At 41.6% G+C, this 16,158-nt stretch overlaps 1 protein-coding gene across 1 annotated transcript; it reads left to right on the top strand.

The window, feature by feature from the left end:
* Positions 1-3,488: 3,488 nt before the first annotated feature.
* On the top strand, positions 3,489-15,441 carry LOC124687765 (protein MICRORCHIDIA 4-like). The gene is made up of 21 exons (XM_047221514.1): positions 3,489-3,660; positions 4,258-4,335; positions 4,442-4,476; positions 4,559-4,637; positions 4,986-5,078; positions 5,197-5,281; positions 7,091-7,166; positions 7,489-7,614; positions 8,577-8,675; positions 8,767-8,868; positions 9,200-9,358; positions 9,458-9,553; positions 9,955-10,006; positions 10,094-10,205; positions 10,310-10,380; positions 11,316-11,469; positions 11,567-11,855; positions 13,334-13,431; positions 14,152-14,227; positions 14,779-14,901; positions 14,994-15,441. Exons 2-21 carry the CDS (start codon positions 4,266-4,268, stop codon positions 15,060-15,062), a joined length of 2,064 nt encoding a protein of 687 aa, XP_047077470.1. The 5' UTR covers positions 3,489-3,660; positions 4,258-4,265; the 3' UTR covers positions 15,063-15,441.
* Positions 15,442-16,158: the final 717 nt, after the last annotated feature.

Raw genomic sequence — 16,158 nt, 5'->3', positions numbered from 1 at the left:
GATGAGTATAGTAGCGAGTTTTCCCTCAGTAAGAAACCAAGGTTATCGAACCAGTAGGAGATGAAGATCACGTGAAGGTTGTTGGTGAAGGAGTGTAGTGTGGCGCAACACCAGGGATTCCGGTGCCAACGTGGAACCTGCACAACACAATCAAACTACTTTGCCCCAACTTAAAAGTGATGTTGTCAATCTCACCGGCTTGCTGAAAACAAAGGAATAAACGTATGGTGTGGAAAATGATGTTTGCTTGCAGAAAATAAAAGAGAACAATGATTGCAGTAGGTTGTATTTCAGATGTAAAAGAATGGACCGGGGTCCACAGTTCACTAGTGGTGTCTCTCCAATAAGATAAATAACATGTTGTGTAAACAAATTACAGTTGGGCAATTGACAAATAGAGAGGGCATAACAATGCACATACATATCATGATGACTACTATGAGATTTACTTAGGGCATTACGACAAAGAACATAGATCGCCATCCAGCATGCATCTATGCCTAAAAATTCCACCTTCGGGTTAGCATCCGCACCCCTTCCAGTATTAAGTTGCAAGCAACAGACAATTACATTAAGTACTGTGCGTAATGTAAACAATACAAATATCCTTAGACAAAGCATTGATGTTTTATCCCTAGTGGCAACAAGCACATCCACAACCTTAGGGGTTGCTCGTCACTCCCAGATTCAATGGAGACATGAACCCACTATCTAGCATAAGTACTCCCTCTTGGAGTTACAAGTATCAACTTGGCCAGAGCCTCTACTAGCAACGGAGAGCATGCAAGATCATAAACAACACATATATGATAGATCAATAATCAATTTGACATAGTATTCCATATTCATCGGATCCCAACAAACACAACATGTAGCATTACAAATAGATGATCTTGATCATGATAGGCAGCTCACAAGATCTAAACATGATAGCACATTAGGAGAAGACAACCATCTAGCTACGTGCTATGGACCCGTAGTCCAAGGATGAACTACTCACGCATCAGTCCGGAGGCGGGCATGGTGATGTAGAGCCCTCCGGTGATGATTCCCCTCTCCGGCAGGGTGCCGGAGGAGATCTTCTGAACCCCCCGAGTTAGGGTTGACGGCGGCGGCGTCTCTAGATCTGTTCTGGTATTTTGGCTCTTGGTACTAGGGTTTTCGGGGACGAAGGAATAAATAGGCGAAGGGGCAGCGTTGGGGGAGCCAGGGGGATCCCTCCCCACGTCTCGGTGCGGCTGTGGGCTTTCCTGCGCCGCCATATGGGGAGGGCCCCCTGCTGGCCTTCTCGACTCCTCTTCGGTCTTCTAGAACACTCCGTGGAAAATAGGGCCGTGGGCTTTTGTTTCGTCCAATTCCGAGAATATTTGTAAAACAACTTTTCTGAAATCAAAAACAGCAGAAAACAGAACTGGCACTGTGGCATCTTGTTAATAGGTTAGTCCCAGAAAATGCATAAAAACATTATAAAGTGTGGATAAAACATGTAGGTATTGTCATAAAACTAGCATGGAACATAAGAAATTATAGATACATTGGAGACGTATCAATAACCTCACTGTAAGTTGGGGCAAAGTACTTTGGTTGTGTTGTGTGCAGGTTCCACATTGTTGCTGACGCCGGTAGTGCGTCCTGCCACTAGTCAGCCAGCAACACCTTCAGAAGTCACGCCTTTCTCCTATTGGTTGATTAAACCTTGGTTTCGTACTGAGGAAAAACTTATTGCTGTGCTCATCACACCTTCCTCTTGGGGTTCCCCAACAGTGTGAAGTCAGCGTAACGATAAGCACCATCAGGAGCCTCTGATTGATTTTTGGAGTGTGCCCCCACCTTGTGTGAAGGTTTGGTAGCCACCTCGACCGACACATGGATTCACCTTTGTGGTGGGTTCACCAAAGAAGAAGGTGAAGCCTCTGTTGCATTGGTGATCCTTGTGGCGCCACACATCTCCTACATAGACGTACTTCCCCTAAAAAGGAAGGAACTACAGGAAACAAAGCCCGCGTCTCAGTCTCCCCTAGTGGTTACTTCAATCCTTTGTTATTCTTTGTGTTTACCTTTGTTGTTGTTCATGTAGGTTGCACACTTTGCATTAAATAACTCTACCTCCGTGTTTGACCCTAACAATTGAAAATGACAAAAGGAGTTATAGTTCCTTTTCACCCCATCTAGTCTCTCATACCGATCTTTCAAGATCCCTTAAAATCATGTGACCCTTAAATATTTTTAAAGGGCACCGTGAACACATGCCCGAGAGCCTTGTGCATGTATACCGGTCAATGGTTGGCGCGATGGAAATGTAAGGACGAGTCGGCGTCCTTCCGTCGTGCAACTCGCCGGAATCCGGCCAACTTCCGGCCGCTTTTGATAGAGAGGCCCGTTTCCGGCCGATTTTCCAACAAGCGAGTGCATGGAGCAATAGGTGCGGTCTCTAGTCAACCAATCGCCATTGTGTGGGGCCCGAGCCACGAATGGAGGAGTTGGCGAGCTGTGTGGACGACAAGGGCCACCAACAGAGGTCCCCCAAGCCGTTTCAGGAGGAGGGTCGCACCCGGGTGGGAGCAGCATCTGCTCGACCACTTGCACGGTGGGAGGCATGCCGCCAGTGACAAGTGGCTGACCTAGAAAAAATTAGGAGTGGAGGCAAATAAAGTGATTAGGAGGATCCCTTGTATAATTTTTTGAAATCTAAAGAAACTTTATTCAAATTTTAACAAAATAATAGGGACTCAAAAAATTAAGGTCCCCACTTAGCTACACTTGGGTCCGCCCATGGCGGGTGAGGAGGAGCACCGCGGTGGCTGGATCTGCTGCTACTTGACGCGTGTGGGTGGAGGAAAGGAGCAGGGGTCGAGGAAGGGAGGCGGGGGGAACATGGCGGCGGAGGAGAGGCCGGAGCTGGGCCAGCCCACCAACAACATAAGAGGGAGTTCACAGCGTCAGAAGAAGAGGAAATGAAGGGATAGGAAAAAAAGAAAAAATAAAGAAAACCCCGCTGGCTGGTGGGTTCTACGTAATATAAAGGTCTCTTTTATGGTATCTACTCACAACCCAAAGCCTAATTGTAAGTGTTTTTTACAAACGTTTTAAGAGGCAAAATTTTAAATGCTCTTAAGTGAGCGCACCTCGTGGTCACCCAGCACTGTTGTGAATAAAGGCAAACTGATTTGACGTTACCAGTGCAAGCACAGTATGGTGGTCTTCTGCTTTTGCAGGCGCCTCACACTCTAGACAACACTTGCTATAGTAGTCCCTATGCTTGGCATGTTGGGCCGCACCGTACCGCCAAATAGAAGGGGTCGCATTCTGGCAACACCCAGCTCACACTTTTCACTATGCCACCCACCATCGCCGAATCAGATGCCGCCGCGCACCTCTCGCCCCCGCCGCCCGCCGTTGCCGGTGGAGCCAATGCGGCCTGTGAGGCGGCGATCGACGTCAGCAGCAGCGACACGGAGTCGGACTCCGGCGGCGCGAAGAGGCCCCGGCGCCGGCGGAGGGTCGGCCGGGAGGAGAAGAGGGCTAGGGTGCTAGACGATGTACCACCCGGGTTCCTCGAGCCGCTTCCGCCGCGGAGGTGTGTAACCAAGCAGTTCTGGAAGGCCGGGGACTACGATGGCGAGGGGCATCTGCTCTGGAGCGAACATGCGAAACACTCTGGTACTGTTCATCCGCGAAGTTTCTTGTTGTGCAATTATTATGGTGAAGTTACTGTAGGAGGACGGGAGTACAGAGTTCTCTATATCCAGTGCAGAATCCAGAAGGATTGGGCTGATATTTCTGTTTGTCTAAACTGTGTTAGATTTTGATAACTCTTAGGGTCTGTCGGGAGAGGAGTAATTTTTGGTAGGAGTAGTATTGAATGCGCGATTTTAATCTCAGGAGTACCGAGAGTTTCGAGCATTTTAGTCGACTGCCAATGATCCGAACCGAGTTAATGCTTGTCATTAATTCGGTGCATGTGCTCGCAAATAAGGCAGATCAGCTAGGCAGTAAGAAGAATTTGCATGCAGAGTTCCACTGAGATTGTTTTTCTATGTATTTGTGTACATATGCAAATCTGGGTCTGAGAGGTTTTGATTGCAACTTTGGTGCTCTGTTGCCTGAGTGGCCTCCGCTTGTTGAATGCCTGGTGTGGAAACTATTTTCTGTGGGCTGTATTGTGCTCTGCCGCATCTCATCTTCACATATATGTCTGTTACTTTGGTTATTGTTGCTCACTCGCTCACTGAAGTTGTTGTGCGAATCTGCTGCCAGAGTCAGGAATGGAACATGTCCGTGTCCATCCTAGATTTCTACACTCAAACGCGACAAGCCACAAGTGGGCTTTAGGAGGTATGGTCTGCTCCCCATGACATATATCTTAGAAATGCACTCTAAGCACCCAACCGTTCATTTTTCTATGTTCTTCTAATGTATGATGGTCTTATTAACATGTCAGCTTTCGCCGAGCTGCTGGACAACTCTCTTGATGAAGTATGCTTGACTGAAAGAGAGTATAGTTCTTGTTTCCAGTTTCAAATCCCCATGTGCTCACTCACTGGTATTTCTCTGCAAGGTCTCAAATGGAGCTACCTTTGTGAACATTGACATGTTGGAAAATAAGAAAGATGGATCTCGGATGCTGCTTGTTCAAGGTGTGAAACTGTCTCACTTTATATAGCTACTTAGAATGATCTGAGAAGTCGCATAATGTTCAAGGGGTTTGAATTAGAACATTAATATTGTCCTCTGGCAATACTGAAAAAAGAATGCCTTACTTTTCTGCTCATACCCACATTACTGAATGATATTGACTAGTCTTCATTCTGTAGCATATTTCCATAGTCCAAACTCCAAAGTAGATTGTAGGATTATGACCATTTAATTACAGAGAACCAGTACTGAAGTTTTGTACTGAAGATTTGAAATGTATTTTCAACATTGTATATGGATGTGTATGTGATTCGCACCTGAGGTTACTTTCATGTTCAATTGTTGCATAGATGATGGTGGTGGGATGAGCCCAGATAAAATACGGCACTGCATGTCCTTGGGTTATTCGGCAAAGAGCAAAGTTAAAAACACCATTGGACAATGTATGTATGGAAGGGAAACTTTTCAGCAACAATACATACAATTTCTCTGAATCCACATTTTTTGGTACGTTCATCAAGATACAAGAGATTCAGTTTGCTTTCAATTGCACTTCTGCAGATGGAAATGGTTTCAAGACAAGTACAATGAGACTTGGTGCTGATGTCTTGGTATTCTCACGTAGTCACAATAATGAAGAAAAAAGGTTGTTTTCTGTTATCTTAGCTACTGCAAACTGTATAAATCACACTCTTGTAGGTTTCATTAGTCCCCTAACACTCAAGGGAAAAATACCCTTTCACGTGGTGGGTTGTTTCTACAGATAACATGATTTTTTTTTTTTGGTTTAGCCCTTCATCCCTACTCACGATGATTATGTACCCATGTTGGAAAAGGAAATTATGTTACTCCCTCCGATCCAAATTAATTGACTCCACTTTGAATTGGAGGGAGTACTTAAAAACACGAGTATTACAATACCTAAGGATGAAATTGGCGATTTCGTCCAGCCTAGAACCAAACACACGCGGTTCTATCAGAAGTTCTACCAAAACGAGCTAAACCATCACTAGCCTTTTTTTTGGATCTTGGAATCTTACAATGCTAATATGGTGATCAGACTGCATCATGGCCTTAATCTCAAAGATTAAGTGGCCAAGCTCAGAGCTATCCATCTGCAGGCTAGACACCGTCCGCATCAAACGTACTGCCACAAATCACACCCAAGATGACCCCTTCTCCCTCACGTCATCACGTGTGTCACGCGCCAAAACTCTTTGCACCCTAGGACAAGCCACAACATTGCAGTGTGGCACTTTTTTGCACACTTTTCCTACTTTGTATCAAACTTGAACCGATTTGCCAAGTTATGGACTTATGGGGGCCAGATGCAGGATTCCTAGGCAGTGTATGGAAGTGTTCCCACCAACAAAGTTTCATACCCTGGTGCATTTTACTCTTCTTCGAAACGAGGATTATGTGTTCTGACAATCACAGCTTGAGTATGGTCATGATGACACTTTTCAGTTCTATGAGCTGATAAACCTTCTTTAGTGCATACTCTAGAGTTAAACTTCAATCTTGTATGGATAATAACTGACAGGATTTAGAGCATCCACTTTTTTTCACAATTGTTAATTTAGGATATTACTGGAATTGATTCTGATGCATCCATACCCCTGAATCTAGAAACTGTTCTATCTTTTTGGAAGTGAAAATACTTACTTAAATGGAGATTAAAGTTGGAGGGATGATGGTTTTTCAACTGAAGACTATACAAAGAGTCAAAGTTCAGTGCTCTTTTTCTGTAACTTTGAAGTCCCCTTCATTACTGCCTTAATATATGTTAGATACCTTTGTCCACCTGATTATCTAACATAGTGATATTCGGTGTTCCCTTAAAACTTGATACTTTTGTGACAAATTAGCATGACCTCTAAAAAATAAGGAAAAAAATTGCCTTTCCACTTCAAACTCTGGCAAACTTTAAAACAGTTTGATCCGCATCCTTTTTTTTTTAGCTGAAAACTGTAGGGAAGGCCCCGACAGTAAAATTTTATTAAAAGAGATAAAATATGTACAAGAGGAGAAGAAAGGAGGGAATGTAAAAAAGGGCCTAGCCCTGGGCATAACCCAAAGTGAACTACAAAGCGTCTAGCCAAGCTAAGAGAGGGGTTTGGTCATCCTTCATTCTGTAAGAGAGAAGGAAGAAGTCCCTCGAACTGTTTAAAGAATTATTATTTCATCCTTGGGTGGTTTCACAGGTTATTTCTTCACCATTTTGGAACAATAAATATACAGTTGTGTACATGTATCTGTAACCGTACACATAAACTAGTGAGTTTTCCCTGTTTACTACATGCAATTGTAATAAACTATCTCTGGGTGGTCGTTAGTAACTATTAGTAGGTTATTCCTCACTGTGTCACAACTTATCAATTTTGCTACAAGTTATTACTTATTTTCCTTGCTCGAGGTGCTAATCCTTTTTCCTGTTCCCTGGGTGGCATAAAAGGCTTACGCAAAGCATTGGGATGCTATCTTATACCTTCCTGAAGAGCACCGGTAAAGATGACATTATTGTTCCAATGGTAAGCTCGATTTCATTCTCTGGTAAGCTTGATTTCATTCTCTGCTTTCTTCAAGATGCTACTACCATTTTACTTGAGTTCAGTGATTGGGTTTCACCAATAAGAATAGTCCAGTAAAACATGCCGTATGTGATGTCTCCTGATCTAACATTGAGTTGTTGTCATTTTGTCTGTATCAAGTATCAAGCTCTCAGTATCTATCTATCTACCATGTAGTTAGTATCCTTTATTTGTGATAATGCCAAACTTTTTGATGGAAAGAGAATGGCCCAACTAGCAAGTTAACCGCTAGTTTGTCTTGATGCTTGTATAAAACTCGTAGATTGATTATGAAAAAGGACAAGCTTGGAAAAGGAAGGTGCGGACAACATTGGGTGACTGGTCTACAAGCTTACAGACAATAATACAATGGTCTCCCTATTCTAATGAAGGAGAACTTCTTCAGGAGGTATAACATACGTTATTGCATACCATTGTAGCTGTTGTAGATATATCTTTATTATGCTGTTGTTACTTCGTATTGTCATGAAATCTATTTGTGACAGGATCTGGTTTTGCAAACCTGAACCTTTCCTGTGCTATGCATTAGTTTAGGATCATGCCATTCTACCCGATTGCAACTTCTATGGTCTCGGATCAAGTTAGCAGTTCCAACGCCCACACATACACACAAGTTAGTCCATATCGAGAAAAAATACACACAAGTTAGTCAGGAATTTTCCCTCAAAAAATAAGTTAGACAGGAATTCGTGGAATTGGTGGTGGGTTGCAGTGGTAGCTCATTGTCTCGTGCGCTGGCGGATATTTGCAGTGTGCCAGCCACACCACAAGCCTCCGGATCACCGGCCTCGGAATTCTAAAATCGTTAGAATTGAAAAATCTCTACAAATATATTTAATGAAGTGCTAAATTACAATTATTTTCTATTGCTTATACAATGATGCTGAACTCAAATAAAATATCTGCAACGGTTAAGTAATATTTGGTTACTCAAATTAGTAAGTATTTAATTAATAAAAAATAATTTAATCTTGAAAATCGGAGGGAGTATATGATTGTTCATGAATAATGTTTTCACATAGTAAGCAAATAATTAACCATAAGTTGGGATGTGGCATCTTTGTAGAATAAAGGAAAAACACACAACTTTCGAAACCTTTCTGCAGATTACGCGCACTTCAGAACTGAAATGATATTGTTTATTGTGCTTCTAGTGGCAATAGCAATGTTTTACTACGAGACAAATGATATGGAATTACAGTATATTCTGTAACGTACTTATTATTGTTCTTTTTTTCTTATCGTTGTTAATTTTAGCTTTGGATATCTTTATTCTTCTCTTTCATCATGTGCATTGTGATATTTTCTATTTCATGATCGTAAGTGCTATGTACCTATATGGTACTGCAGTTTAACTCAATTAGTGAACAAGGAACTCGAATCATTATATACAATCTGTGGGAGGACGAGCAGGGAGACTTGGAGCTCGATTTTGATGCTGATGTAAATGTTAGTCCCAACTAATTACTGGTCAAGTCTTATTGCCATCAATACAAAATGTGGCTAACCGTGACTCCTTGTGATCTTTGCGAGGTGGCAGGATATTCAAATCAGAGGGGTTAATAGGGACGAGAAAAACATCTTGATGGCAAAGCAGTTTCCAAACTCGAAGCACTTTTTTACTTATAGACATTCTCTAAGGGTATGCTTGATATGTACTTGTTTGTTTGTGCCAAAGAAATTATTGCTTTTGTATTCAATCGAAAGAATAACTATTATTACTGTAGCAGGATATGATTACTTCTATTCCATACAGTATGGTTGATTATTTAGTTTGTCATAGTACAAGTTGCTAATGCAAAAATGCAATGATAATTTACTATAGCATAAAATAAATTAGGTAAACTTCGTATGAAGAACAAAACAAGCATGCACTGGAGCAATTTCACAGTTCTAGAAGCATTACAGTGGCCAGATGATATTTCAAGGCAATGTCTTGTCTCCTTTGTTAGTCTATTGCTCCTTTTGTGCAGAGTTATGCATCCATTTTATATCTCCGAGTCCCATACGTCTTCCGGATGATTTTACGAGGAAAAGAGATTGAACGCCATAACATTATCAATGATATGATGCTGAAGAACCAGGTTACTTACAAGCCAGCCATCAGTAATGGATATCCAAATGATACAGAAGTAAAAAACTATGAGCTTTTCTACATACTGTTTCCTATACAATGATGTACCCAGCATTCAGCTAATAACTTGATTTTACCCTCATATTTTGAATGCCAGATGGTCGCTAATGTTATAATCGGTTTTGTTAAAGACGCAAAACATCATGTTCCCATTCAGGGTTTTAATGTTTACCACAGGAACCGCCTAATAAAGGTATCCATTAACTATGCCTTTTATATTATGAATGTACAATTATAGCTTATCTTCTATATCCAGCATCGACATTGACTCTTGCAATATGGCACATCAAAGTAGAAAGACTAATGAGTGGAAAATGTATACACTATTTAGTTTTGTATGTTTCGGCATCAATGTGCTTCATTGTAAAATGCCTATATATTGAGCTAGAGTCATTTGATTTTTGGTTATTTTTTGTGGTAGCAAGTGGTACTTGCTTACCATCTCATACAATTATCTAAATATGCCGTTCAATAGCATGCTTCTTGCTTTAAACATACTGACACGATTATCCACAGAAAGTATTTGTGTTAACTTGGAAGTTCTATTTTGGTTTTTATTTATTTGTTATATGATAAATCCCATGTTTATTTTAGCCTTTCTGGAGAGTATGGACTCTTCCTGGATCTCAAGGACGCGGTATTATTGGTAAGTAAGCATGTTGCATGTCTGTTTTTGAGGTCATGTTTCTTTCATAATTATAAGTGGCTAACTGGCTATTGTTTTTCTGTGCAGGTGTACTTGAAGTCAACTTCGTAGAGCCAGCTCATGATAAGCAGGACTTTGAACGCACAAATAGTCTCTCAAGACTTGAAGCGCGATTAGTTTTAATGCAGAAGAAATACTGGTTCGTTTTGTTGATATATGGCATGGTCATTTTGTGGTCAATTTGCATACCAGTTTGTTGGAAGAAAAAGTTTCTTATCCTGAAATATGTTTTTCATTTTTCAGGTCTGAGAATTGCCATCGTATAGGTTATGGTGGCAACCATGCTAACAGAAGTTCTGGGAAAAGAGACAGAGGTATGAAGAGTCTCCATTTGGTTTATTTGAATATTTTGGTTTGGTGAGTGTAACTTTTCTATCTTAAAATAATACAGAACCAAATGAAACAATTTTTCTTTTGGAAAGCCTTGAAGTCATTTATTTATCCTTAGAAACCAGAAATCGATTTTGATTTCTTTGTATTCAAATCATAGAAAAAGAATCTCAAATGCTCAACATGTTCATGGCATGTTGACTGCTTAGCAATACATGTTGACAACTCGGTGCTATAACTTGATGTGAAACTTTTACTCCTACAGAGAAACGAGTTAATTGTGATAGTTTGTTTGCCCTGCGGTTGCATTGATTCCCAATTTGCTAAGCGTGCCTACTTCAGTGCCCACTTAATTATGTAATACAAGAACACCCAGTGTACCATGAATTTTGCAGAAACGATGTGCAGCAGCTGCATCCAATAAATGGACTAGTTAGTCTTGTAGAATTTACTGTATTATCTTTTAAATTCGTAGCAACACAAAGGTTCTTCCCTAGTACAGATAACATGTAGACAATAACTGTTGTCTCTGAAACTATAATTTGAGCAAATTAGTATTGTTTAACTACATCGATATGCATCAGAAAGATGAAGACACGAGGACATTATGTGAACTTTAAAATACGACTTTCCTGTTCCTAAAGCAACCACATTGAGTGAAGAATTGTATCGTGTCAAGAACATATGGCTTCGGAGGCGAATTTTTATCTTTTCCTGAAACAGGAACCTCATGTGTTGAGTTATACCGTACAAAGAATATCACAGAACTACAAATTTAGTGCATAATTTCTTACAGTTTGGTATATTAAAAGCTTTTTCCATTGAGGAAATATGTTGAAGATGGCTTAAATTTGCTAACTTCTATGGTTGGTGTAGTAACTTTTGGTTGACTAAGCACGTACATTTTTTGTCGGGATAGAGTGTTCACCTGGAGATAGCCCCTGCACAGCTCCATTGTCATATCAATCTTTGAAAAAGTGTGGAATGTCAAATTGTTCGCAAAGATCCCAAGCTGAGGATATATTATATTCTGGATCAAGTAATAAGATTATTTCCAATGCCCTGGGAAACAGGTTCAGATAATATTACAGCACTTTTTAATCATATTCCTTACTGGGAAACCCCACTTCTCTTATAGTCCCGTTTTAATCATCTGAGGGATGATGACAGGAAAACAGGAGCTTCACCCTTGGCAATGAGCAGAAAATTCTCTTCAAGAAAAAAGGCCCAGCAGGCAGCCGAGAAGTCCCCAAAGACTGTAAAATCTTCAGGATTAGTACAACATGGTCTGTCATATTTAAGTGATGATAGTGATACTGAGATTGCAGGCACTGCATCAAGATCGCTTTCTCAGATCCTGAATGAACCAGAAAGAACCTATAACGGTTCTATTGTGCATTTACCTCCATCCAGTGGAGCAATAAGAACTGAAAGGATCGCAACCAGATCGCTGTCAAAGGTAATTGTGCTTGCTGTTTTGTACTGAATTGTTTGCTTCGGTTGAAGTATTTGGTTGTATACATATGTCATATTCATAAACAATCGTCAAAAAGGGAAGTGTCCACTTTCAACCATGAACTTTGACAAATACGAACTCCCAGAAGGAACAAACTTTTGTTCCAAGCAAGTAAACCCAATAGAAACCTATGGCAACCAAAGAGTGAAGTGAGAAAAAGAACTACAAGAAAGTAAATTAAGGTTCTGGCACAGGGATTGCTGATTTCCATGCAGTCCTATCAAGTGCCAATTCTATATGTACATTCCAATCCTTCAAGTCTCTATCTGCCGCCTCTTCCCATGTCAACTTTGGTCGCCCCTACCTCTCCTAGTACTTTCTCTACACTTTAGAATGCCTCTTTTCAGTGCTTCAGGAGGCCTCCATTGGATATGCCCAAACCACCTTAGTCGGTGTTGGACGAACTTCTATTTGATTGCTGCCACCTGTACCATATCTCATATTACCTCGTTCCTGATCCGGTCCTTCCTTGTATGGCTACACATCCACCTTGCATGCGTATCTCTGTGACATTCATTTGGTGGATGTGTACTCTGTGACATTCATTTGGTGGATGTGTATTTCGGTGGGCGAACATTATTCTCAGTATTGAGAATAATGGTTCAAAATATACTTGTATTTCATTTTGTATTTAACTATTGGCCATATTACCCCTAGACCAAAATTTACACAGCCTTGAGCACCAAAGTGCCGACGGCGCGTGATGCGGCGTTGAGCACTAAATTCGCCGTTGGCGTGCCCGACGCAGTGTTGAACACCAAATTGACGCGGCGCCCTCCTCCAGCACCGCCCTTCTAGTCTCCAGGGCATAGAGAATTATAACGCGTGTCTTAATTGCAGTATCAATTAACTCTCATAGCTTCCCCGTTATGGACCCTACGTTTCCAAGTATGGTCCTGAATCCTATTTTCCTTGATTAGCTTCATTGCCCTTCACATTTCTCAAGTAAGGGGGTGGCGTCCCGGCCATTACTCATTTAACACCGCACCCGGGTTCCAATATGATGCATTGCTAAGAGGGGTTTCGTATCCATAGAGGAATGGCTAGTTTTCACGTTGGCTGGCCAAGCCTATCATAATCCTCCTCCTTTACCCGGGTTTGGGACTGGCTATGCCTAAAAAGGACATATGCAGAGTTAGCTCCCAGAAAAACACATGATAGATAAATGAAGTTCAAAATAATAAACTAAGGTTAAATGGAGCATGCAAAAATGAAAATACCGGCATGCACATTTGGTGAAATAAGAATGTTTCCCTCGTGAAAAATGTGTTGGTGTCTCTTACTGTATTTGTTTCTTGAGGTGATTATAAGTGTAGCAGAAAAATAATGATGTAGTCATGTATCACTTTTGCAAATCTAGTTCAGTTTGATATATTTATAAAGATAACCATTTGTCCTTTCATGCACTATCCACTTTCCAGGAAGGAACTGTGAAAAATAATGGACATGGAGGAACTATTGATGATCCCGAGAGTGTTATCAAGCGGCTGAAGGATGAAAATTCATCATTGAAAGAACGGTAGATATTACTGGTGCTTCATCCACTTCTGTTTGCAATTTATGAATAGCTGATGGGCAATAACTATCAGTCATGATCACTCGAAACAACAGTTCAAGAGATCAAAAGTTGTTGAATTAAGATTTGGGTCTTGTGTGCCAGGTCTTGCCGTTGTCCACTTATTGTTTTCTTTTCTTCCCGTACTGAAGACCAATTCAATATATGCCACCGCCCACTTCAAGTATTGGAGAATGCCACTGCAAACAAAATTATGAAAAGGGCCGCTGCCAACACCTGGGTAATTCTATAGATGACACTATGGCAGTGACATGTATCAAATTAACCCATTTTTGCAGTGGCATTTTCGTATGTCATTTTTTCTCATGGCATTTTTCGAATACACAAAATCATGGCATATATGGAATTAAAACCTTAGTAAGAATGGTATTTGATGAGTGACCAGATATTAGGATATTTGAAATTTGGAATATACAATAGATATGACTGTAATACTTCTTAATGTAACTTAAAAGATTTAAAAGACTTAAAAAGAGTGGTTTGGGCGGTGAAGCTAAATAAGAGAAACAGGGGCACCAAAACAGGTTTAACTGATTGTTGCTGAAAACCGGTGAATTTTGTCCTTTTGTAGAACCCTGTGAGTAACCAACTAAAACTAGCCTTGACTCAAAATTCTCTAGACACAAAACCTAATAACAAAATTCTTGTTTTGTCCTGTGATAGTTTCTCCAAGGTGGAGGAGTTGTTATCAAAGGAATTGCAGACGGAGCGAGAGAAGAACAAGTCTCTGCTTGAGAAAGTAAGCAGTATTGAGATTTATGAATTGAGCTCCTGGTAGTAATACCCTTTTTTGTATTTTATAATTGTCACTGGTTACCTCAAATTTATTCAGTTTGCACTATTACAATAATGTGTCGAAAGTGAAATTTATCAAGCGATTGTTAGGATAATCTATATAAGTCTTGAAGGTGCCATGAAACAGATAGACTGAACACCGGGATGCAATGTTGAGCAGCCAATAACCAGCTAAAACTTGAAAATGTAGATATGAGATCACAATTATGTAATGCACCTACTAGTACAACAATTTCTAGTAATATGGAACAGTGTTGTATTTCCAACACGGTTTAGTGTCATCTCATTAGTTTTTTCCTTTTCATGATAGTACGATTATTGGCTTCACATACTACATGTTCTAGTGAAGCCTCTGTGGTTGTATTTTGTCTGTCCTATTGATTAGCAATTCTTATGTTTCTATGGGCACAAGGCTAATTACAAGGCTTGAAGGCCAAAGGGCTAGCTTGCGTTCTTTGTAAAAAACCGATGTTCCTTTCTTGCTTTGTTTTCCAGATGGAGAATCTAGAGGCAAAGCTTGAAACTGCAAAAAAGGAGCAAGAAGCGTTGGTGGACGCCTATGCAGAGGAAATGAAGTATCGAGACCAAGAGGAGCAGAATTTGCGGAATAAGCTAATGGTTATCTGCAACTCTGTCACTGCAGCTCATTTGTTTGCACATATGCCTCGCTGCACTCCGGTTGTGATGTTGGCTGCTCCCCATTCTTGCAGGAGGCGTCTTCCACCATCCAAGACCTAACAGAGCAGCTGACTGCAGCTAGGAGCTATCGCAAGAGTTAAAAGGAGCAGACGGAATAACCTTCGCCTTTGCGTTGTTTGCTACCAGTCTAATAATCAATCTCTGGTGCATCTTAGTTAGTTATGTCCAGGTCATTAGAGCTGGAGCAGCTGTAGTATAGTAGAACCATGATCTATGCCCCAGTCTGTATGATCGATGTATATGTGTATAGTATGTACGTAGATGCTGATAAGTCTTCTCATCCGACTGTCTAGATGTAGGAGCAGTGTAGATGGCTAGATGCTATCGTTATCCGTATCTCTCAGTTCATGATCAGAGGGCCGCCTTCATGTATGTGTCTTAGGGCAGGAGGCACCGTTACCTTTTTCACGCTACATTGTCATTGTTTTTTGACATATTGTCAATTTTCTCTTTAATGAACTGGACATTCTGTGTTGTGGGTATACTTCATGGGTGTACCATTGACAGTGCCTAGATCCGGCAAGCCCGGGTGGCCTACAGATGGTGATGAGGCATGTGGCCCATCGGGCGGCCCAGTTGCTGTTGATCATGAAGGAAGAAGTCCAGCCCAGGATCGATGAGCCGGATCCGTACCGACATTAGGAGTAACCCGGATCCATGGAGGCACATGAGTAACCCGGATCCAGTACGACGTATATGGAAGGCGGATCCGTGACGTGCACGGCAAGATATTGTACCGTAGTTAGGCTATCTGTAATCCGGCTAGGACTCTCCATGTAAACCCTAGATCCGTGCGCCTTTATAAGCCGGATCCCGGGAGCCCTAGAGACACAACCACAACTCATTGTAACAACGCGAAAGCGCCCAGATAATTCCAGACAAGCAGCAGTAGGCCCCGTCATCGTGCGGGTGTTCCGAAGCTGGGTAACTCGCGTACCACCGTCCCGTGTGCACTCCGCCCTATGGCCCCTACTTCTTCTCCCCCTCGTGAGGATCCCTCCTCCGAGGTACCGTCGATTAGGCAACGATAGTTGGCGCCCACCGTGGGGCCTGCGGCGTCTGGAGGCCGGAACCGGGAGGGTTCCGCCATGGGAAGCTACGACGACACCATCGCTGTGGGGCGTGTCCTTTACGCCGGAAATCTGCCGATCGTCCCTCCGGATGAGTGTTGGATTC

Source organism: Lolium rigidum, chromosome 2 (genome assembly GCF_022539505.1).
Source record: "Lolium rigidum isolate FL_2022 chromosome 2, APGP_CSIRO_Lrig_0.1, whole genome shotgun sequence".
Lineage (NCBI taxonomy): Eukaryota > Viridiplantae > Streptophyta > Magnoliopsida > Poales > Poaceae > Lolium > Lolium rigidum.
This window is presented reverse-complemented; position numbering and strand designations above follow the sequence as displayed.

Bases quoted from the DNA above. Each gene is read 5' to 3' on its own strand.
- LOC124687765 (XM_047221514.1), top strand. From the start codon at position 4,266: ATGGAACATGTCCGTGTCCATCCTAGATTTCTACACTCAAACGCGACA. The intron at 8,676-8,766 runs GTTAGTCCCAAC...GCGAGGTGGCAG, and splicing joins ATTTTGATGCTGATGTAAAT to GATATTCAAATCAGAGGGGT. The intron at 10,007-10,093 runs GTAAGTAAGCAT...TTTTCTGTGCAG, and splicing joins TCAAGGACGCGGTATTATTG to GTGTACTTGAAGTCAACTTC.